This window comes from Fundulus heteroclitus, chromosome 15 (genome assembly GCF_011125445.2).
Source record: "Fundulus heteroclitus isolate FHET01 chromosome 15, MU-UCD_Fhet_4.1, whole genome shotgun sequence".
Lineage (NCBI taxonomy): Eukaryota > Metazoa > Chordata > Actinopteri > Cyprinodontiformes > Fundulidae > Fundulus > Fundulus heteroclitus.
In genome coordinates, this window is record NC_046375.1 from 9319386 (window position 1) to 9344300 (window position 24915).

Genomic DNA, 24915 nt, shown 5'->3' on the forward strand with positions numbered 1-24915 from the left:
TGCAAACGTATTCATAATCCTCGACCTCTTTTACATTTTGACATTCCACGATCACCAGCTTTAGGGTATTTTCTTTTGAATTGAATGTATCAGACCAACACTGAGTAGTGCATAACTGTGAAGTGGAAGTAATAGGATGCGTGGCTTTTAAAATGTTTTACATCTAAAACTCTGACAAGGCTGGTGTTAATTCAGCTCCGGTGAGTCAACCCTTCACAAAACTACACTTTACTGCAATTACAGCTAAAAGTATTTTCAGGGTGTCATGACATCTTTCAAATCCAAATCCAGAATTTTTTATTTTATTTTTTTAGCTCCTTTCTTCTTCCTATAAACTCTGACCAGTTCCCACGTCCACATTGAAGAAAAGCTGTGCTTGCGCCATGCTTCACTATGGGGACATGGTCTTTAGGTTGAGATGCAGCATCAGATGATCTTCCACATATTATCCGTGTCCACTGTAAGACATATGGCACATTTGAGGCTGCTTAGCTCTCTTTCAACAATGGCTTTCTTCTTGCAGTGCTTCCATAACAAACAGTTCTCCTGTCGACAGTTGTAGTGGATCTCTTCAGCTCCTCCACGGCTGGGCCTCTTGGCTGCTTCTTTGATTAACATGCTCCTTGCCAGGCCTGTGACTTTAACTGGAACTCCATGTTTTGGTAGATTTGTAGCTGTACTATATTACATTTCACACACGTGGCCTCTAATTTCTCTCTATATTTTTTTTTATTATAGATATCAGAATAAAGAGGGCTAAAAAACTAAATCACACCAGACCTGTCACCTTTTAATTTGAAAACCATTCATCATGTTCCTTCCACTTTGGATTAATGTCTGCATTAAAACATGAGATTGTAAGGTGACAAACTCCAGAATGTTCAAGGGGTGTGAATAATTTTGGAAGGCACTGAATGATTTCTGTTAAATCGTGTTCCAGTCATTTAGCGACTCAAAGGAATCTGATGAGCATAATTTAATACCATTATGCTTAGCTTCACATTCAGTGAAATAGGCCTGTGGTGTTCAATGTGCTACCCCTGGGATCTCTTATAATAATATCTATTAGGTCAGATAGACATCGCTTCTCTCATCCTTTATGGTATTCAATCTATTCAAGATTAGCAAGGGAATGTCTACCACATATTGCAGCAGTCTGAAAGGGGTGCTAAAACAGGAAAACTCATTAAAATAGTTCCCTTAATTGCATGTAAAAAAAAAAAGTTCAGAAATGTACCATATTGCTTTGCAAATGTAGCCCATAGCTTCTATTCAGCACTGCAACATCTTTTTCACAGTCTGCGCAGTATATCCATTGACACAGTATAAATGAAAATACCATAAAATAGAGTAAAAGACCCTAAAGTGTGGCTTTACAGTGGTGACAGTAATAAATCTCACTTCTCCGGGTTAATGACATATTCTTTGCCCTCCTGCGCACATTTTCTATCACTCCCTGCCACAGCCACATACTATTTATAGCTACAATGTCCATTATAGTACAACTTCCCCTCTTTCATTTGACCATCTTTTGAAAATGTGTCCGTCTGTCTGTCGATTTTTCAGTCTTACTTACTCGCCACGTCATTGAACCAGTAAACAAGCTTTAAAGTTTTTCAGCTTAGATTTTGTCAATCTTTTTCTCTGCCCTCTGAGAAGACGCGAGTTGTGGATGGACTCCTGAACTCCACTCTCATTCCCAAGAGAGTTTTGCAGAGCTGCTCTGACTGGCCCCTTTCATCTTTTTACTCTCAAACATTCCCTTTTAAGTCTGAATTCCATAAGCTTTCTTAAGATTTTGGTTTACTTTCAAAGGTGTGGTAGAGTGTAGAGATGTCGTTTTTTATTCTGTTTATATTCAGGGGCGGAAATTCAGGTACATCGCACTGAATTCGAATATGCGTTCCAATTAGGCTCATTTGTCAGATTAAAAGTACCTTTTAAAGATATCAGCCTTTACGCAGGTATTAAGCACACTTTGCATTAGGATCACACTTTTGTATCAAAAATGTTTTTATTGATGTGATGTAATCTAATCTTCCTTAGAGTTTAAATGTTGCATTTAAATCTTGTGTATTCATGAGCTGTAAGCAGAAAATGTATTAATTAACAAATTTAAAAACCTGAAGACATCAGTCTGTAGTTAATCTATGATGCTGTATGTTTTACTTAGTGACTTGGTGTTACTGAATAATGTAATTTCTCAATAACATTATCATTTATAGGGATGCGCCTGTAGTTGCCTAACTCCGTTGATGCACATCTATCCCATGTGGAAATATTTTTTCATTCTTTCTAACCCAGTTTGGTTCTGAATTTATCTTTGCCCTTCTCTCTTAACTAGAGGTTTGGACATCAGATGGCAAACTAAATTCTAATCTCACTCAAGCCAAACGCGTTTTGGCTGTGACAGCGATCTACCCATATTTTTAATAATTTATTTTTACTTGTGGTATTTGCTTAATGAATTCCTCCTAAATTAGTTTTGACACGATCACAAAGTGTGCCGCATTTTTTGCTGCTCGGCTCCAAACGTTTGTTGTTTGGGATTGTAAATCACGTTGATGGAACATCTGGAGCTTTAATCATCTCTGTTCAGCCCAAAATAATTGACATGTCTGAAGGGAGCTGTTAGATGCAGACAACGCCTTACTTTGCAGAAGCAATTATTTGTCTGATGCTGAAATGCTGCTTTTCGTACCGTTTGTTGGTTTGTTTCTGTGCATTTATTGGGGTTTTAGATTATTCTGTTTTATTTAGTAAAAGCGTCAGTGTCCAAATTTTGTCTTCATTTGTGATTTGACCGACCTCCTCTTTTATCCTCTTATCCTCACTATTCATATATCAGTTCTGAATTGTTCTAATGGTTTTTCTTTCTCTCATTTATGCTGTGTCCTGATTTATATCTTGAATTTTGTCTTGTTTGGCTTTATTTGCTTGCGTTTTATTGGAAAAAATTGTTCAAATTAAAGGAACAAATGGAAAGAGCGAACCTCTGTGTCTGCACGAGCGAGTTTAGGAAGGGCATCCACCCTTGAACTTACCTCCCAATGCAGTTAATTGCCCATAATTCCACAGACTTCTCCCACAGAATGCAAATTAGCTGAAATCCAAATGTCTTTTCCTCCCAGTAAATCTGTTTTATGCCCAGGTATACCCAAATTGTGAACACAGCAGTATCAACAGTGTGGATTTAGCAGAAAAAAATGCAATGTGCTGCTTACGCTGTAATTGCCTGAATTAAATTGATCATGTTCTTCTATGAGGCCTCCCGTTAAGGAATCTATTGCAATTACAGTTATCTGAATGGACTCTTCTGCAGACTCATTATTTTTCCTCTTTATTTTCTTTTGCTCTTAGGGGGAATATTTGAATCCATTGAGAGTGGCCCCTCCGGAGCAGAGGAATTAGCCTTTAAATTTGCTTTGAACACAATCAACAGGAACCGCACATTGCTCCCAAACACCACACTGACCTATGACATCCAGAGAATAAACATCTTTGATAGCTTCGAGGCCTCCCGGAAAGGTGAGTAGAAAATCAAGAGGAAAGTGTGTGTGAAACTTAAATGTAACTCTTGAAACATGTTTTCATAGTTATTCGACTAGTTAGTATGGTCCCTTTAAATTCTATTGTTCAAAAAGAGCCAATGATTGCTTTTACTTTTATGCCTGAAATATTGAATATTTTCAAGTTACAGGAGAATTTTTAAGATGATAAAAGACAAATAATCTGCCTAAATATTAAATTAAAAGGAAAAGGCATTTGCTGGTAAAGGCAATCACCCAGGGCAGCATGGTCTAAGGGATGAAACCACTACATGAAATAAAACACATCTGTGAGCTGTTCTCTAAAGAGCTTTTCAATAACTTATTGGCATTTCTAACTAATGTGAAATTAGGCACCTCCAGTGTGAAAAAAATACTGCTAATACACTGCAGATAGCTAATGATACTGAGATACTGAGGTGATCTTATTGATAGCTTCTTTACTACCTGTATATATATATATATATATATATATATATATATATATATATATATATATATATATATATATATATATATATATATATATATATATATACAGAATAATAATAATAAAACAGAATAATCTAAAAAATACATATACTTTTTTTTTTTTTTAATTGGCATATTTGCTCATACATTTGTGACCCATTTGTGGCTATAGGACAGATAATCTTTTGCCAAGACAGAACAGTGATTAAGAGCAGTGCTTAAATGTGTTTTGAAATATGACCTTTACGAAATTATTTATGAATTTTAATACATTGTCTGAATCCATGCCACATGAAACAAATTGTCTGACATCAGAGGCACACAAAGTTGAACGGGTTGAATAAGTGATTGAAGCTGCATGTGAATCAAATTTAGGGAATTATTTTAGCACAACAGTTTCAGAGACAAATAACTACTTTAAAAACTATATTCATTTCATAATTATTACCTGCTTTGTAATCCAGGGCGGGAATCACCAGTATTTTTGTGCGTGCGAGATTCAGGTGCAAATAGAGCAGGTCATGGTTAGGTCAGCAGCAGCTGTGTTGCGCCTGTGAGACAGCACCGAGGGAAGTTGGAACTCTCATGGCAGCTCTCGCTGCTGCCTGCTGCACATAAACTCAGCATTATTACAGGAAAAAGTTGCTACACTTGTTGCTAGTCGCTTTTTTAAAGAAAGTGGCTAGAGGGGTCTGAAAAGTTGCAAAATGTAGCAACAAAGGTGCTAAATGGGAATACTGGACTGTCTCTCTAGTCTTCCTTCCTGCCTGAGAGCAGCTTAACACAGTAGCCACTAGCCAGCTTAGCAGCCAGATAGGAAGAAGAAGACGGAATTGGCTCTTCAATTAACAATTTTACTAAATATAGTGGAATTCTGGTGTGTCTGCATATACAGTATATATATATATATATATATATATATATATATATATATATATATATATATATATATATATATATATATGTATATATATATATATATATATATTGATGTTACACTGATTATAACCACTTATAACCAAACTTAGACTCTCGCTAGAAAGAGAAAACTGACACAATGTACCCTTCTGTTTACTTTCACTCCAGCATGTGACCAGCTTTCGCTTGGAGTTGCAGCCATATTTGGCCCCTCGCACAGCTCTTCTGCCAACGCAGTCCAGTCCATCTGCAACGCTTTGGGAGTGCCCCACATCCAGACCAAGTGGAAGCACCAAGTGTCTGACAACAGAGACTCATACTATGTCAGCTTGTATCCTGACTTCTCCTCCCTCAGTAGAGCCATCCTCGATCTGGTGCACTTCTTCAAGTGGAGAACCGTCACCGTAGTCTATGACGACAGCACAGGTACAGGTACAGTCGCTGTCTGTCCTTAACCTCTACATTTACACAATAAAATGTCACAGAATAAAGATAAAAACAAGGAGCAGGTGAACTGCAAAGTGCGACACTGCTCCCGAGAGTTCAGTGAACGCTTTGTAACCTGTCAAGTTAATTCAGAAATCAATAGCTTACTGTTCTGTCTTAGTCCTCCAGGTGCTGCCAATGTCAGTCTTCCAAGAGACTGAACAGCAGCACAGACAAAAAACATAGAAAAATTACCCAGAATGACCCTGCGTCTCTTCAGCTTAATGCAATGCAAAACTGTAGTATGCGGGGGCTGACAACAACCATTAATAACACACAGAGACACTTGATCTCCGAGGGTGGCTATCAAATGTGTCTGCGGACTATTCTGTCTGTGCTGTAACTTTGTGAAGTGGCTCATAATATGCATTTTAAAAGGCGAGTCATATTTTATCTAGAGTACAGTGATATTTTTATGAGGTATAGCATAATCACTCTGGAGAAGATGACAATATTCACATGCTTATCCTCAATTTATGAGCTATTTGGCGTGATGCGGCTGACAGCTAAATGTAAGTAAATTAAACAGAGACACTGTGAGAATCACACTTTAGACATATTGTCTAATGAATTCACTCCCCAGCTCACTCGGAAGGTTAGTGTCTTGTACTTGTAATTTGTAATTGTGCCACTAAATATATAAAACCCTGTTTTCTTGCTTTTGTCCATGTACAGTGCTTTGCATAACAATTCATACCCGGTGAATGTTTTCACTTTGTCATGTCAAGTGATTTATGTTTGTTTTTTTTGCAAACAAAACCAAAAAAAGTGTCCAGTGTTCAGCCCCTTTGAACTGATTGCCCTAAATACGTTTTAGAGCAAGACATTTTCTTCAGTTATCTAATTAGTTATCTAATTAGTTAATATTGTCTCATTGTGTGAACAAACAGCATCTTAAATAGCAATGAGCACAGGAGACAGGCCAGGAAAGGAGTTGTGGTGGAGTTTACTGCTCAATTCATCATCTAAGAATAGGGAGTGAAGTTGTGAGGCACAACTTCAAGCAATACCGTCCACCCAAACTGGCAGGCCATGGAAGGAGAGCATCAATTAAAAAAGCAGCCAAGAGGCACGCAGGAATCTTGGAGGAGCTGCAGAAATCCGTGCCTCAGGTGGGCTAATCTCTTGAAACATCAGTCCTGCACTCCAAAACTCTGGCCTTTATAAAAGAGCATGATAAAGAAAGGCAAAGTTGCAATACAGCAATGAGACCTATTGTTTGTAGTTTGCCACAACTCACAAGGGGACCGATGAGATCAAAAATTAACTTCTCTTTTATGATGGACTGAGCTAAATAAAAGACAACTTCTGGAAGAAACCTTTTTAGATGCTGCACCTGAGACTGGAGCAGAGGTTCATCTTCCGCCTGGAAAATAAACATACAACCAGAGCAACAAAGTAATGCTTCAGATCTAATCATGTGTGAAAATACTCCTGTTAATGCTCGATCCAAAAGCCAGTCAGCGGCAAGATTTTAAAACTATTGTACACAGAGGCTCTTTGTGTAATCTGACTAAAGTTGAGCTATTTTGCAAAGTATAATGTAAAGCTGGTAGAGACATACCGTAGTGGACTTGCAGCTGTAATTGCAGTGAAAGGTGTTTTTTTCAGGAGTCAGGGAGGCTGAATACAAATGCCTCCAGATTCTTCTGCCTTTTTTTTCTGTTAGAATTTTTGAAAACCATATATCTCTCTTCTTCAATGCCAAAATGATGAGCTACTTTGTGTTGGTAAGTCTGATAAAATATCAATATGCCGGGACTGCAGATGAAAATTTGTTAAGAAGCTACAATCTGGTGAAGTACATCTTTACTCTAATAGAGTTAATGTTTTTCTCTATATTGTCCCTCACTACACGAAATAAAATACACTGAGGTTTGTAGCTCTTAAATAGCAAAATAGGAAAAACATTGTGGGGAACGATTATTTTTGCAAGCCGTTATACTTACACGTCACTGAAATAAGTTTCAGCAAACATTTAATCCTGCTGCATTCTGGCACCGTTAAAACCTCTGAACATATCCCAGAAGCTCATCCCACTTGTCACATTATTCTGATTCATCTTCATCACTGTTCGTCACGTCGCTCCTCAGAGCTTGGCACCATTCACACCCTCAATATCCTCAAAATTGTCCCAGAGAGATGCCAACAAATGACCTCTCGCTTTTCCCTCTCTGTCAGTCAGGAGTGTCTCGGCCCTCCTGTATGGCTGGTTGCTATTGTTGTTGTTTTTTTCTTCCTGCTGTTAGACACCTGACTTTCTGAAAAGTGAGACGGTCGCGTAGCCGTGTTCCATAGCCGTGTTCCATAGCCCCGCTCCGCTTCCCGCCCGGTCCCAGTCTCAGGCTGTAATCACACAGCTTCATGCTCCAGGGCCCCGCACCGCTGATTGGAGCCTATCTGACGGCTGGCAGGAAAAACTATCGGAGGGGATAAAATATTCACACACGGCCGTTAGAAGATCCAGGGGGAAAGTCTGAAGGCATTAGCCAGAGCTCACAAACATCCACACTGACAGTGTTTCCCAAACGCTGAGCTCCCTTGACAGATTTTTTTTTTTCCTTGCTTAACACCTCCCAAAGTGTCAGCACGAACAAAAACAGAGAGAAGCAGACATGCCCCAGAGTAGGGATCTACGGGGATTACCTGAGGACAACTATCGGAGGTTTAGAATTCCTTCCTACTGTAGTTCTTTTAACAAGTAGACTTGCACGGGTCTGTTTCACAACAATTTTTCTATAGGCCTCAGGGAGACCAAGCCCTATGCACAGTGGGACCATTAAACTGCTCACACAGCACTTCGTTTAAAAAAAAATAGAAAAAAATAGGCTGAGCTAACTTAAAGTGGTTCCAAAAAAAAAAAAAAAATCCTATCTCTCTCCAGTTCCCTCTCAAACTACCCTTTCTGCTCCATCCATTTTTATGCCCATGACAAGTAATCATCTCTCCTATCAATCCAGCCCCTTTCATCCCTGGACTCTGAAGTTCTTTACCGAGGGAGAAACTCATTGTAATCTCATCACAGAGTCTCCTGGAGAGCTGTCTACCTGAGCGTGCGGTCGAGAAATGAAAGGTGAAGATTGTGGCTGAATATGTGACTGCGGCGTCGGGCTCCCCCAGGGGGGGAAAGAACAAGCTGGGCAAACAGTCTCTCTAGTCAGAACACATCTGAAGTGTGTGTGAAAAGACAGAAGAGGCAGAATTGACCGCGGCTTTCCATCAGGGTAAAATTGAACCCATTCGGCGCTTTTGTGCGGCGTCGTGGAACACAAGGAGCAAATAAACATTTTGCAGGCTGCCGTCAGATTGGAACTTAATGTAGGAGGGTGCAGTCGAGTCTTTTTTTTTTTTTTTGCGCTTTTTCTTTAAAAGCAATGTGGTGGCGTGGTGTAGCATTCTCTTGATAGGTTTGTAGCAGTCTGTTTCCTTGCCAAGCATGTGTAGGAGGATCAATAGAGTGCGGATTAGAAAGGCATGCATATGAGCCTTTTTCTGCTCAGAAACTGATTCCATTTCTTTCTTTTTTTTTCTTCTTATGGCAACCCTTGGAATCAGAGATGCTTCAAAATGGCGACAGATCAAACACAGTATGTTGCTCCATCTTTAAAATTCCTCTTTCATGCTATATGCTACCTTCTTTGTCCGCAGGTCTCATTCGACTGCAGGAGCTGATCAAGGCCCCGTCACGATACAACATTCGTTTGAAGATCCGACAGCTGCCCACGGAGACCAAGGACGCCAAGCCACTTTTGAAGGAGATGAAGAAGGCGAAGGAGTTTCATGTCATCTTCGATTGTGGACACGAGATGGCTGCCTGGATCCTGAAACAGGTGGCGCCACCTCAGTGAAATGGGACACCTTTATGGGCTCGTCACAAAACTGAGGAGCTAGATTTTTTGTTTTCCCAATCATGTGATGAGTAATAATAGGAAGAATTGTGTTCAGCAAAACACTTGCAAATTATTCACCCCGCAAATTTACTATGTACGAACTGAGAGAAGCTAAATTGGTGAATAAATGAGCAATTTTATCATATTATGTTCTGCATTTAATTAAAAAGTTACCTACAGGAACAAAATTTACATAATTTCTCTCATAAAGTCAGGACTGAACACAGAAGCTCATCCCTCATTCATTATGCATAAGTGCTAAAACAATAGTGTGTTCACTTTATTACTCTTTCTCCTGTTGGATTACTCCTCTCTGCTCTGTGCACCTTTATTCCCCTTGTAGATTATGAGATCTTGAGCTCTGACCGGTCCTAACGGATACTCTCAATTACACAATAACGTTTTTTTTTCTTTTATTATTAGAATGTCCAACTCTGCTCACAGGCATCTTGAGCTAATTTAGCAGAGGGTTATTATTTATGACAGATGTGGGGGCTCTTATTGCAGCGAGGTCTTTGGTTAGGAATATTGCACTGTTACAAATCTTCAAAGACCTTTCTCATAAAAGCAAAGCTTTTTCAATACAATCACTATTACGTAATGTATTTATTTTGTGTGTTTATAGGTATCAGTCTTGGACCTGTTAGACAACACAGAAAATAACATTTCTAAGTTAAACATGTAGAGCTAATAAAAACTTAATTTTGGTTATATATTGTGGTTCACTTCATACTCCCATTTTATCTCAACCTACTTACTGATATTATAATACATCAAATTTTTATTAGCTAACTTTGCAACAATCCCTCATACTCAGCATGCATGTGGCAACAGTGGAAAGAAAGTACTCCCCTTTAACAAGAGAAACCTCCAGCAGAACCAGGCTCAGTGTTACAGGTAATCTGGCACGACTGGTAAATAATACACTAAAAACATAGTTTTAATAGATTGTGTTTCTTATCCCCATTTGGACCATTCAGCTCTTGAAATTATTCAATGAACTATGAGAGTTTTTTTATTTATTTTTTATTTTTGCATATTACATGTTTTTAAATTTATGTTAGCAATTCTGAGCAACCTCCTTCTCTAGTAGATACTATTAATGGAGACACTTAATCACATTTTCTTACAGTAAGGGTGGAATAATCAAAACTGATGAAAACAATTTTTGGACAAAAAGGCCAAAACACCCATATGAAACATCCCTAAGACAAGTACAAATTGATGCACCATCAATATAAAACGTCTTGTGGCGGGAGGCTCTTTGCCAGGTATGAAACTACCAAAGCACAAAATTGCAAACCAATGAAATGACTAGCACCCATTACATTTAAAAAAAGCGGTATGAAAGAGATCTTGTCTGCAAGGACGCTCTGTAATTGACATTCTCACATATCTTCAAGGCTTTTGTTTTAGACTAACTGCCTGTTTTTTTTGATAAAAATCTTTCTTTTAATGTGTCTGCCAAAGACGAGGTACAGCAGTTTGCAGGTACTGCATCAAGTGAGAGAGCTGTGAGATAAACACATTTTTATCAGTGCAAATAACACATTTTGTGTGAAAACTATCTACTCTAAACTGCTTTCTAAAGTAGATATTTCAATGTGGAAAGAAGGAGACAAAGAGAGATTGTTTGGTTTCATCTGAAGGCGAGTCCTATGGAGTTGTTCACGGTAAATAATAATAATAACAATAATGACAACAAACTTCAATATAAATGAACATTCAATGAGACAACTGTGCTGTAACGGTTTTAGAAAACAGCAATTTTTTTGAACCACTCAAGTATTTTTGGGGAAAGTGTTTTTTAAGATGTCAGGAATGCACTTTGGACCTGGGTCCAGTTGATCCTGCTGTCAGATTTTCCTTCTCGAAACAAGGCAGCTTTGAGCAGTGTGTACTGCAGTCAAGATACTGACAGGTGGTAACAACCCCACATAACTACATTTAAAAAAAAAATCAAACTAAGACTTGAGGTTTCTGTGAGAGTGATGTATTTTAAGGTTTTTACAGTTTTTCAGATATTTACAATTATTTCTAAGTGAACTGATTAGCAGCAGATTCTGTAGCCTGACTTTAAGTAAATATATGTATTATTTCTTCTCATTATTCCATCAGTTGCTTTATAGCAATAAATAGACAGCTGAATGAAAACATGTTATAGTCAGCATTGCATTCTCCAATGTATTCTTTTAGATGCAAATGTACCTTATACCTCCTGATTCTTTTTTCTCTTGTAGGCCCTGGCCATGGGTATGATGACTGAGTACTACCATTACATTTTTACTACCCTGGTGAGAAAACTGGCCCTTTATTTTACATTTTTTCTTGGATATTTTTCCACTTATGGTTCCACTTGGTAATCTTTCTTTGGAACATTTCCATTTTTTCCCTAGGCATAAAAAAAATGTCCTCTGTTGGAAAACAAAATTCATCTGTCAGTGAATCTGATAGGACTTTTCCGTTACTGAGAGCAAAATTCAACTTAGAGCATTCTGTAGAGGAAAGAAAAGTCACATCCCATTTTTATTGTGCGTGACTCAGTTCGAAGCTTCACTGCAAACTGATAAAGCCAGGTAGCTTCAAAAGGCTTAGTCACTTTCAACTGTGTTGTCGCTGTCACATAGCCTGTACTCTCTTTGCATGTTAAAATCGTCTGAGAAAGTTTAACAACAATGGATTTTCCTAATCCAGCACCACCTGGCCGACCAGAAACCGGGATGTGGGAGACAAAAGCAGGTGGAAACATTTTATTCTGACTCTGGGTGCCACTGATGTTCTCCAAAAAATCTTTGATCTTGCCACTACAAAGATTGCCCACCGCTATGTCCCAGATGAAAAGCAGCACATCTGCACTAAACCCAGAGAACAGAAGACTGAGAGCTCAGATAATAGCCCTGAACAGATGATAGTGTCATCCATTTGGTCCATTATAGCGCAAATGATGCACTATGTTGTTTGGAAGTCCAAGGGAAAGGCTGGAGCCTGCAGAAACCTGTCTGTATGTAATGGGAGACAGTGACAGCAGGTATGTCATTGAAATAGGAAAGAGAATAGTGGTTTTGGCTGCTGAGATGGAAACATGCCCATTTCGAAACCAGCCAATGTTTGGCAGAAAGGGGGCCACCGGGCTGGCCTCAACTACTGTACGCTGGTACCGAGCCATCCGTGCTGGTTTCGGAACAGCAAATATTGACCATGGCACCCGTGTTCCACGCCCGTCACCTGCTGTTGCTCTTTCAACTGTGTTGTTGTGTCCCAGAGACATCTGCCTGGTTAGTTGCCAGATATGCTGTATGCAGGACAGTTGGGTTGTCCTTTCACATCCACATGATAAATGGCACCTAACCAAAAGCCTGCCTCTAACCTTGAAATCCTGCCTTAATCAAGGCTGCTGCCTCAGTATGAGAAAAATATTAAATAAAATGCCCTCAGATAAGCCTCTTAGCTTTCAGTCATTAGGCCAGGACTGCCAATCAGTTGACTTCTCTTAATTATTAACATGAAAGATGTTTGAAAAACTTTTTTTTCCAGATCAAACACAACATTATGCTTTCATCTTTTTCTTTTTCTTTTTTTTTTTTTTTTGTTTTGCTTCCAGGACCTTTTTGCCCTTGATATGGAACCGTATCGCTACAGTGGAGTTAACATGACCGGGTTTCGCATTCTCAACACGGAGAACTCTCAGGTGTCATCAATCATCGAGAAGTGGTCAATGGAGCGGCTACAAGCCCCACCCAAACCAGACTCAGGCCTGCTGGATGGATTTATGACAGTAGGTTTTACCCCCCGTTTTTTTGTGCTTACACAATCCAGACAAAAATGCATTTGTGGCCACAGAATCTTTCTGTCTGAATGACCAAATCGATCGGAAAGCCATCTATAAAGTAATTGTAACTTTGAAGATTTTACGATGCAGGAAATTGTGCTTGTGAACAATCGTTTGTTTCTGTTGATATTATTTTGAAATATTCACTATTTATTTGAGTATGAAAACTGTCCGAGTGTGAGTTGTCAATCACAGGGCCAATGCTGCTGGGTTCCTGGGGTGGGAGCTGGAGCAGCATAAATGCCCTCTGCGTGGAGCTTTGGAGTTGGTGCTCCCGGGTCTAAATGCCCAGTAATGAGCCGGTGTGAATGGTAATAGGCGTTTATCTGCCCTCCTGCCTCTCACAGCACTCCTCTGGGAGCATGGCCAAAATATGACAATCTGTCAGTGTTCATGCAGGGAGAGGGAGCAAATTGGATGGAAATTATGGCCTTGGTTTTTTTAGGATGGCATCCAGAAAAACCCGGGGATAAGGTGATTTGAAAGTGAAAAAGGGAAGGGAGCTCGTCATGGACATTCAAGGTCCCTCTCTGGGTCTGTTGTTGTAAACAGTCAATTTACTCCACCTCCCTCGCAGCACCTTCCTCTGAGACAAACACCCTTTTTTTTTTCTCCAGCAATCCATTCTGTTTTTCTTGGCAGATTTAGAGTGTAGTACGTAGAAATCTGTGCATTGAAAGAAATCTCTTTTCATCAAAGGCTTTCAGACCAGCCTTTGTCTGAATCATGCACAGCTCTTAGTGTCTATTCACACATCAATAGCAACCTTAAGTCTCTTACTTATCATCAAAAATAAACTCCAGCAATGAAAACATATATTTGATGTTTTTGACATGCTTTAATCTAATATATTGCGAGGGTACTGCATCGCACATCGTTGGGGTAGCAGAAATAGATACAAATTCACTAGAGCAGATGCATAAGCTTCTGTTTTCCTCCGTAGCACTTGAATTAAAAACAAGCGATGGGTGCAGAGAGATGAAAATGACGCAAAAAGAGGTTCTTCACCGGAAACAGCATTCTGTGAATTTTAATTGGATTTATCAGCATTGTATAAATAACTAAATAAGATCTTGTGCTGCTTACTGATTTAAGCTAATCTGCTGAAAACATGGTTTAATAATAAATAATTGGTTGAAAACAATCCTGTTAAAGTATTTAGAGCATTGTTCTTTCAATACTTGAGTGGATTCTAAGGGTTCTAGGTAGCAAGCACACTGAGAAACATCTTAAAAGAGAAAGACAAAAAGAACCTGGACTATATTATTTGGCTGATGTTGTTTTCATAACACCAAGACAAAAAAAATGGAACAAAAATTATAAAAGCAATTAGTTCTGTGTTTTTGGTGGAAGGCCGGTGTTTAATTGTGGATTTAATTTTAATTAAAAAGTCAAATTGCAGAGATGTAAGTTGGACACAAGAACAAATATGTCTCATTAAGTAAAAAAAGAAACACAACAATTACTCAACAACACTGACTTCAAAATCCATTATGGCTGCCCGGATGTTGAAATTGTAGCTGCAGACGTACACTGTTTAAGTATTGAATATTTGTTACACAGAATCTCCTGTGTTGGTCGCCATTTTCCTATAGGGTTTCATTACAGGAAATACAAAAAAAAATTGCTTTTATTGGCTTGTATTACTATCAGCAGTTTGTCACATAGCACAGCACTTGCTTATCCCAATGGTTCAATGATAAAGTTAGAGATGATGTCATTCCGAGATCCTAGACTTCAGTTATAAATCAGTGGTGAACAAGATTTTTTTTTTCTTGGTTCAGTGTTCCCCTTTAATATTTAAAAGGAGAAACATTTGTAGAAAAAAAAGACTTTTGATTTACTGGCCCATGTACGTTTCGACTACAGTCATGAGGGTCATGATCGAAGGAACGATATCCCGGCTACAAGTGGCCAAAATGATCTTTCTCTTGAGGGTGGCTGGCTCCACGACCTTCTTGGAGATCACTCCAGGAAAGACCCAGAATTCACTGAAAGGAACTACTGGAGGATGTTGCTGGGGAGACAAGTTTTTATAATCATGTAATTACAATAAGCGAAAAGATATGTTCTTGTACACATAGCAAACATACTTTTTTTGTATTTTATTGCCATATAAACATTTTTATGCAATTATTTTTTTTTTATAAGAAGGTTTAAAATATGATTTATAACACCTTCATGTGACATAGTAGACTTTTGAGGGCTAACTTTATTAAAGGGGTATATATCTTTTCACATATTATTATCAGAAAATATGCTTTTTTTTCGTCACAGAGAAAAGTTTTTTGTTGTTGTTGTTGTTGTTGTTGTTTTTTACTTTAATAACTTTTGGTTTTGCCTGCAGACTAACAGCTCTACATCAGATATAATTAGCAATTTATTTACCTTGTATAGGGACAATGTCAACATTTTTCCACAGTTTGAGAATCCTCACTTTCTGACCATTTAGGATGACCCCATATCACAATTGAACAAAGATACTTCAGGATAAATGTAAAGGAAAAGCACTTCCAAGGATACAATAAATGTATAGCACATTCTAAAAAAAAACATATATAGCTTTTGCCTTTAGTGTAACACTGATTTCTTTATTTTCCTAGCAGATTGCTTGATATTTGTGCTGTAGCACTTTGGCTGAAGAACCTAAGGTTAATGGCGTCATTATATTAAATAGAGGGTGGACAGCAGCAGCCAGCAGGTGACCCTATGTGCCCCTGAACCTTCCTCCAGCCTTTTATTGCTTCTCCTCGATGCCTTGTTCAACGTTTGTGCTGCTCCGGACCCTTGCTGCGCTCGAGGCTTGTTTGCTCTCGTTGGCCAGGCAACGGTTGTGTAGCAATGGTTACCAGGACAACCCTGTACATGTCACCTTGTGATTTCATGAGGGGATTGATTGACTGAGACAGGAGGAGGGAGGGAGGAGTGCGGAGGAAGGTGATAGAGATTGCGGGCAAAGAGGGCTTTGATGACAAGAAAGGCAGAGAATAATGAGCAGGCAGAACAATGTGAGCGTTTTTTTTTTTGTTTTTTTTTTGGGGTGGGGGGGTTGTTGTCTTTTTTTACAACTATTGAAAGTTGCACGCAATGTTTTCTCACATCACAAGGCGTGTGTAAATGTGGGCCTGAGTAAAATCACAGTGACACTCAGTGCCTTTTGGGTGAGGCCCGGGTTTTGTCTCAGGCAAACATACATTCTGAGAAGTCCATCCTCAGACGAGGCAAGCTTGCAGCTAAACAAAACATGCCCAGTGCCTGCCTTCTAAATGTGTTTGAAAGAAATGCTTCTGACATGTTGGAACATATAATGAGAGTGTGGATACTAATTAGTACAATTAGTTTTTTTATATACTGAATGTGTTGCTGGTCTCAGGATAATTGTAGCTTCCAAAAGTGAAACTATAGCTATTCAAGAGTTGCTTTATACAGACAAACTAGAACAAAATGGCACATGAAAGGTTTCGGCATCCTGTTGTCACCCAACCGTTGTTGCTCTTACATTTGTATCACCATCACTAAATGGTGTCTTCGTGATAAAGAAGCATACACAATACTTGCGGAGCAGAAAATTGTAAATGCCCAACTCTTGATCACAATACACATGCACTATCAAGAACAGGAGTACTTCAGAATGTGCCAAGTTTCACAAAATGATTCACCCACATAACAAGTTTTTCAATATGACAGCATATATTTAAAAATATCATTGTGGATTAGGAGACATTTTGTTTCTGTTTACTTAATATGTTCTCATTATTGTATGAAACAACTCTGTGATTAAAACTGATTCTGATTCTGATTTTGAATAATCAGCCATGTTAAAGACATTGTGCTGTTTACACAACAAGGCTAAAGCAATAACACGTTGTCATTCATTAAGGATGAAAGTTTTATTTTTGTTCAGTTTCAGGCTACATACATTTTCCCAGTTCAGTTAACAGATTTTTTAGCATTTCATGTATGGGGCTAGCTTGATTCTAGGGCTAGCTAGACTAACAAGAAAGTTTTGTTCTGTTCTGCTCATCGGTAAAGGTCAAATTTCTGTCACTGTGGCACATTTGAACATCGCAGCTGCTCTAGTGTCATTCGCAAAAACTTCCAAGAAGCTTTCTGCAGCTAAACAATGGGTTTGACTATCTTGCAATCCTACAGGCAATTCTCCCTAAAGGATTACTATCCACTTAAAAATGTAACCTCAGCCACTCCTGCTACCTACTATTTATTATCTACATTATAATAAGTGAGGGGGGGGGTATACGCTCAAACATGGTCTTTTAACCCTTGTTTAAGTTGTATGTTCACCATTGTAATGCTTAGCAATGATTCTGAAGACTGCGTGGCATTTTTAGAAAAATGTTTGAGCAGTCTGAGTGTTTATGCACTATCAAAATTAGCATCACTTATCCATGTTAGCAATAACTGTTAGATCTCTGGGTTATGAGAGCTTATGGGTTGTACAGTGTTTATTCAATATAAAATTATGCAAATAAAAATACACCTGCCATGCATAAAATGAAAATAATAATTCATCTTGAATATCAAGGTATCATTGCCTAACAGCAAGGTTTCTGGTTCAAAGAGCATAGGTATCGCTCACACTGCAAACCACAAATGTCAGAAATTAATTGACAGTCTTAGAATTATCTTAGGAGTGAGTAAATGCATGCAGACTTGTTTGTAAGCTGTTTGTCTTTAAGGTGATTGGACTGGTGATAGATTCAGATTGTGTTGCATGTCTTGCCTGACAACATCTGTGAAATAATGAACATGAAAACAGAGGCAATTCCCCCTTGGGATTAATAAAGCATTTGGAACTGAACTGCTCTGTATTGAGCACCACTCAACCTGGCTGGTGTCAAAAATCTACCAATTTTACCACAATTAGCATGAATCAGTGATCGATTAAACAGATACTCAATAATGGGAATTTATCGCCTGCATCAAACTTGAAAACTCCTGCTGTTTGCAGTCGGTAAACATGCCATGGAGCGGAACCCTTTGTTATTGGACCTTGTCTTGAGCCCACAAAAATCAGATAAAGGTTAAGGACATATTTATTTAGTGGATTAATGTGGACAATCCTATATTTACTTTAATTCCCATTGGATTTAAAACTACTACCTCTATCAAGAACCCTGATGCACACATTTTTCTTTTTATGTTTTAATGTTTTACATTAAATTTTTGTATTAAAGCAATGTTTACATATCAGTTTGCATGCACAATAGCTCTTAGAAGAACATCACATCCAGCCTCTGGTAGAATCGGCATGTCTAACCTCAAAGACAAACACAGCATTGGTATAGGCCATAAATAGCATGATACTAATGGATGTATGAATGTGCAGGGTTACCGCAATGAAGAGGATCCCATCCAAAAATAATTACTTCCTACAAATTTAATGAGATAATTTGTTGGGTTGGTTTACTTTAATTTAAATTCAATAATCCTGATTAAATGAATTAAGAATACACTTACATTTAACTAAGGGGATAGGAAATTGATCATCTTTCCCTTTATGAAGCCTTAGGCACAGTTATTTTCTACCTCAGAATAATTTCACTGATGTCTGCATTTCACTGAGCTGTAATTACCTCCAGAGAGAGCTGGATGTTCTCTAGTGTCATCAACACAATTGAAATTTCTGCTGTAATAGCTCATAATAATGACTTTTATTAATAGTAAGTACACATGGCGGGGACTTCCTTTGGGTCATATGGGGGAATGGGAGAAACATGTTAGATTCAAATGGCATAATGAACTGAAAACACAACAAGCACTTGGGAAAACATGAACATTCACCAAGCTTATTAAGTATTCTACTGTAAAGAATAATCAAACTGGTTTGGGAAAAATACATTTTATTTGTACCACATTGAATAATGAAGCTAATTCATCAAGAGGTTTCATTAGATTAACAGCCTTTTTTGGATTGCTTGTACATATACAAATGTTTCCTATCTGTAAGAGCCTTCTTGTATAACTCTTTGTAGCAAAGTGCCATTTCCCCAGTGGGAAATAAACGGCATGCTGGAGTGAACCTGAAACTATGTTTGCACACACGTACTGCAAGCAGGTTTACCAAATTTGCAGTATGCTGTTTAGCAACATATAAATCCCAATTTATGTTCACACAATGCACTGACCAAGACACAGTCTGCATGTGTGACTGGAGCTCGAGCATCATTCATTTCATATGGGGTTTAATTTCTTTTGGAGCATTGGACGAAAGAGGAAGACAAATAAGAAGAAAGCGGGTTTACTGGGATACTTAGGAGCACAGAGATTGGGATGGGGGTGGGACGACACATCGCTGCATTAATAAGCACTGCTGGGAGAAGAGTGAATGATACCCACAGTGAGTGCTAGAGGAAAGTGCAAGGTGGCAGCTATACACTCCAATTAGGAACTGTTTATCACGCATGTTTAAATACATGTTTGTGCTGTCCTGCAGGCAAACCTTAAATATGCTGAACACATGCTGAAAAAAACGTCTGATTCATTTCCCCATTTGATTGCGTCCCCAAAGGGGAGGACTTGGCTGTAGATTGTTGTAGCATGCAATTGTCTCAAATCTGGCAACTGAAGACACACAAGTCCCCGGATGCTTCATTTAAGCAACATTTCAACCAAATCAGGGCCCTCAGTGAGGGTGTTGAGCCAAATTAGGTACTCCCCAGTCAGTCTGATATTGAACAGAAGATGCAGACAGTAGTTTTGCCTGATATGAATCACTGCACAGATAAACTTAGTACAAAATAAAATTAAGCACTTGGGAAATCTTTTTATCTGCACAAACTGGTTTCAGTTTCTATCCTGCAGCTTACATAAGCTTAACTTCTGGGAAAATATTCACACAGTTAATAGAACTGAGCAGTAGGCTTCGTCATTCTGTTTGATGCAGTGTTTAAGAGAAGCATTAGCATGAACAGGCTAAGCAAGGGAAGGTAGGAGACGGAAAAAAAATACCAGTTTCACGTCCTGCTGTAATAAAATAGATTAAAAAGCCTATCAGATGATCTAACAAAAATATTACATTTTACTGCTGCTTCTAGAATAGCATCCATCTTCAGGGTAATATTTTACTATAAAAAGGTATTTATCACTATGTTAATACTTAGAATAGAATTTATAGTTAATTGATTTCTCATAGCACATATTCAAACAAGGGAAGAAAGCACTAGTGATTTTTTGGGGGGTTAACATTGTTCCCTAATTAAAATAACACTTCAGCCAGACTTAATGTGTTTTTCAAAATAAATTTGGATGGTGGTCTTAAGGATCACATGTCAGAAGGATCACTGCGGAACTAAACGGCTCCACTTAAAGTTGTAGTCAGTGAAATATTGCAAACCTATTTTTTGAGGTTTCATATGTCATTGATGCGTTTAGCCTGCTAGGTGACGGAGTTTATTAGCCACATTTTCTGCTTTGGTGACTAGCCTGCAGTAGGCTGTTTATTTTTCTGACAGACATGCTAAGGCTTAATTCATTCCACACAATCCACTCTGCTATCGCATTGACCGCAAAACCTGTCAGATGTAAATTTAGTAATCTTCACCTATTCATTAGGGTGCGCCATGACTCTCCACAGACATCTGAAGCAATCTCTGGATATTTGTGACTGAACAAATTAATTGAAGTTTTAATCTAAGGGACAATAACGAGCCGTTTCCTTTTGCATTTTCAAGCCAATTTAAAACAACGCAGGGCTTTACAGATGTATTTTATACATTAACGATGGAGCAGCAACAACAACAACAACAAAAATACATCAAAATAAAAATGAGTTCCACACAGGTTCAAAGGTTGATTGCGTCCATCACAGCAGTGTGATCTGCCTCTCTCTGATCCCACTTGGCAGAGAGAAGAATCTTTTTAAGACAGCGACTGGGGAGAGCAGACACTCGATGCCCTGTGCCGGGCATCACCAGCTGGGCTTGGCACGGCATCAACATTATTAGCACCACTGCTGTCTAGGTCCATAGACGCTATTTGTGGGTGGGTGAAAACAGACGAGGGGAAGAAAAGGAATTTGAAATGAAGATTTATGATCCATTTTCTCTTTTTCTTCCCTTTTGCTTCTTTGCAGTTTGCTGCAGAGGTTTGTCCAATTGTTGGCATTACATAGAACTGCTTAATAAACATGGAATAAGAAAATTCAGTGCAACACAAATAGATCAAAAAGATGGGACAAAGTCAAATAGATACTCGAGCAATAATATCAAGTAAATCATAGATGCCTACCCACATGCTCATGTACACTATACATTCCTCAAAAGTAATGGAAGCAAGAACCTGCTGATGTTATGGAGCAATAAAAGCCTTTGCAATCAGGGACTACAACTATCATCAGATCAGTATTGTGCAATCAGCCCCTGGAGGTTAATGCTGTCGGCAGTAGGGGATGAGTGTTATATGCTCACCCTTGGACTTGAGGATATTGGATGGCCTTAGGACCCTGTGGCATGTTATTATCTTTTTCAGGGTTGATAGGCTGACCCTTATGGTTTAGGTTAGGAGTTTAATGCACAACGGGGTGGCTATATAAGTTTACGGTAATAGTCAAAAGAAAATACACACTCTTGGACTTCTAGAGTGGTATAAATAAGCTGGACTTTACTTGATTATATGATTATTTAAATCTAACACAAATGCAAAACTGCCACGCAGATCTCTTCATCAATTACGTTGCAAGCAAACATGAAGCCAAAAATAAAGCTGTATCTGAAAATTCAGTATGACTCAGCAACACTAAATATGTCAAAAACCACATAAAACCCTTAATAATGTTCAGTCTTAATGAGTCAAACATGTTGATGGTCAACATGATGACTAGGCTGTCAATTATTTTACATTAGATCAAGCTTGCCAAGGTGTTATGAAGCAGTTAAAACTAGCAACGTAAAGTTGCAATGAGAAATGTAGTTTTATAAGGGTGCAACAATAAACCTAGCTAATAATAATAATAATAATAATAATAATAATAATAATAATAATAATAATAATGCATTTTATTTAGGAAAGCACCTTTTAGAATACCGAAGGACGCTGTACAGAACATTAATGATAAAACAGTAAACAATAAAAGTTACAGTGAACTTGCAATCACAGAGAGTCTGCACTTTTAAACAGATGGGTTTTGAATTTGGGCTTGAACTGGTAGAGGATGGTGTCAGTATTGCAGATGTCTGGAGGGAGGGAATTCCTGAGTTTGGGAGCAGAGCGGGTGAAAGCTCTGCTCCCCATGGTGCTGAAGCGGGAAGGAGAACAGTGAAGTGAACAGAAGAGGAGGATCTAAGGGTGTGGGTGATGTGAAGAAGATCAAAAAGGTAGGGGGAGTGAGGTTCTGATAGCCTTGAATGTGCAGAGAAGGATTTTGAATTCTATTCTGAATCTAACCGGGAGCCAGTGGAGCTGCTGTAGGACTAGGGTGATGTGATGAAATGAGGGGGTTAAAGATAATGATGATAACTCTGAGGAGGTTCAAATGCAAAAAAGCTATTAAAAATTCACTGTGTTTTCACAAGGTTAATCACAATAGTTTCATAAATTCCAAACTGGAACCAGTTATGTATAGAATTATGCAGTTTAGGTTTTGATTCAAACTGCAAACCAGAGTAGAGAATTGAGATTTGTGGATTAGTGATAATGTCTCGCAACCAAAGCTTACTCACCACAGCCGTCTATCAAATAAAATATTGGGTACAATACTAGCACTTCATTTGTAAAATGAATAATAATATTGCATCTAGTCAATGAAATAATCAACAGTTAAACTCTTTGCAATCACACATATGTAATATATAATGACTAACAAGAAAATAAACTGAGAGAAAATCTAAGGGCTGAAGAAAGAACATTCAGGTTTTCTTTAGCTGATAAAGATTTAAACCTGTAAAATGGTCTCATTAGAAAGGTTAACTCACAAGTTGTGCATTTAATTTGGACTTCCTAATACTTGACAGTAAGGGAATATTAAAAAAGAAACATGGAGGAAGGAAGTCCTATCAAGCCAACTTTAACTGCAGATATAAAGGGGCCTTTTTGGTCAGACGACTGGAGTGGAGCTACAATGAACAGCTAACATCGAAGCTAACCGTTAACCTAACCGGATACATAAATGCTAGAAATGTGCAGCCAGCAATCGGAAAAATGGGCGTTACGTGTTCGCGTCAGAATGATTGGCATGTGGGACGACCAATAGATAATGTGATACTCCCGGAACTTGAGGAAAAGAGGGAGGTGAGGGAAGGACCAAAACTCTGACAAATCCTTAACCTGCTGTCCAAAGGCAGGCATTGGTTAGAGTTTTTACAGGCCTGCAGGTCCCACAGAGAAAATTTTTAACTTCCTTTTTCTGAATACATAATATATTGACTAATGTCAGGATGGAAGAACCATTTCACCCAGTATAACAAAAAGTGTTTCTGAACAGGATTAACAAACTATAGCTTTAACCAAACTGTAAGCAATTCAAAAGATCATCTTGCTGAAAGATGTCAACTTGATTTGACCCAACTACTTGTAAATGGCCTGTACTCGTGTTGCACTTTATCAAGTCCTGAAGACCCCAAAGTGCTTCATACTGCAGTCAGTCACCCATTCCCTCACATATTCACATGCTGGCAGTGGTAAGCTACACTGTAGCCACACCTACCCTGGGGTACACTGACAGAAGCGAGGCTGCCATACAATCAGCACCACCATACACAACGACTGAAACTATCGGAGCGCCAGGTTGAACAGGCAACCCGCCGATTATAGGACGAACTCCCCAGTTCCTACACCACTGTCGCCCCTTCTTCTATGTTGACTAATCACTCAGTCATGGCTATCTCTATAGCTCTCCACTTAATCACTTTTGCACCACTGACTCAGCTCCCAGAAACACACAATAGTCAGAGTTGTTTTATCACATCTACATAGATAACCATGAGGAAAATAATATTTTTCCCCCCCAAAACCTTATATTAATGTTTTCAGAGATTAAACCTTTTCTTAACACCCAATAGGAATATCACCAACTGGAACAATGGGTTTTAAGTCTGAGACATGGACTCCTTCTGAAAGGGACATTTACAAAGGCTAGACGTTGAGAAAGAAAAAGACTGTTCAGTTTAAACCAAGTCTAAATTTTACTAAATCTTTTAAACATTTTAGAATACTGAACACGTCACTTTTGGACAATCTCAAGTGCACAGTCTGTGGAATTAAAAGATGATTTAATGAGACGCTTTACATCTGTGTAAGCATAAGTATGGTCAATTTGTGTTAGTTTCTTAACACTACCTTGGATTAATTAAAAGCAGTGTGATAAATATGTAACTTACTGTCTCTAGGAAGGTAAGAAATAAAAAGGGAAAATGTATCGTTATTAACAGGTAATGGTTGGTCAGTTGCTGTATTATTACAGTTCTTACAAATCTTGCTGTGGGGAGCATTAAATATGTCAGAAAATGTGGTTTCTTTATACCACTATAATTTTATTGCTATAATACACAGTGCTTTTAAAAAGTTTTTAAAAATACATTGTGCTCTATTTTTGTTCTTGTGTTGTAAACCTTGTTTCATGTTGAAGCCACTGACGTTATTGATCCTTAAATCTGGATGCTTATATCCTGGTGAATCTCTCCTTCGATCCCCTGCAAAATGGTCACGCTTTGGCTGCAACCCTGATGTAATTAAGGCTGCCTATATTGTTTACACCAGGAATTAGGTTGGGACTCCCTCCACAGATCTCACACTCCTCCCCCACCGTATTTTCGGTTGC

At 38.5% G+C, this 24915-nt stretch overlaps 1 protein-coding gene across 2 annotated transcripts in view; it reads left to right on the forward strand.

Annotated features, from left to right (window-relative positions):
- Positions 1-24915, forward strand: part of LOC105929548 (glutamate receptor ionotropic, kainate 2) — a 98907-nt gene that overhangs the window by 28745 nt on the left and 45247 nt on the right. Inside the window, exons 2-6 of one of the 2 annotated variants that reach the window (XM_012867386.3) lie at positions 3361-3528; positions 5106-5369; positions 9072-9253; positions 11554-11607; positions 12915-13088. In XM_012867386.3, the coding sequence (XP_012722840.1) occupies positions 3361-3528; positions 5106-5369; positions 9072-9253; positions 11554-11607; positions 12915-13088 (842 nt within the window). The remainder of the gene's footprint in view (positions 1-3360; positions 3529-5105; positions 5370-9071; positions 9254-11553; positions 11608-12914; positions 13089-24915) is intronic. The other variant, XM_012867387.3, reaches the window with a different exon arrangement.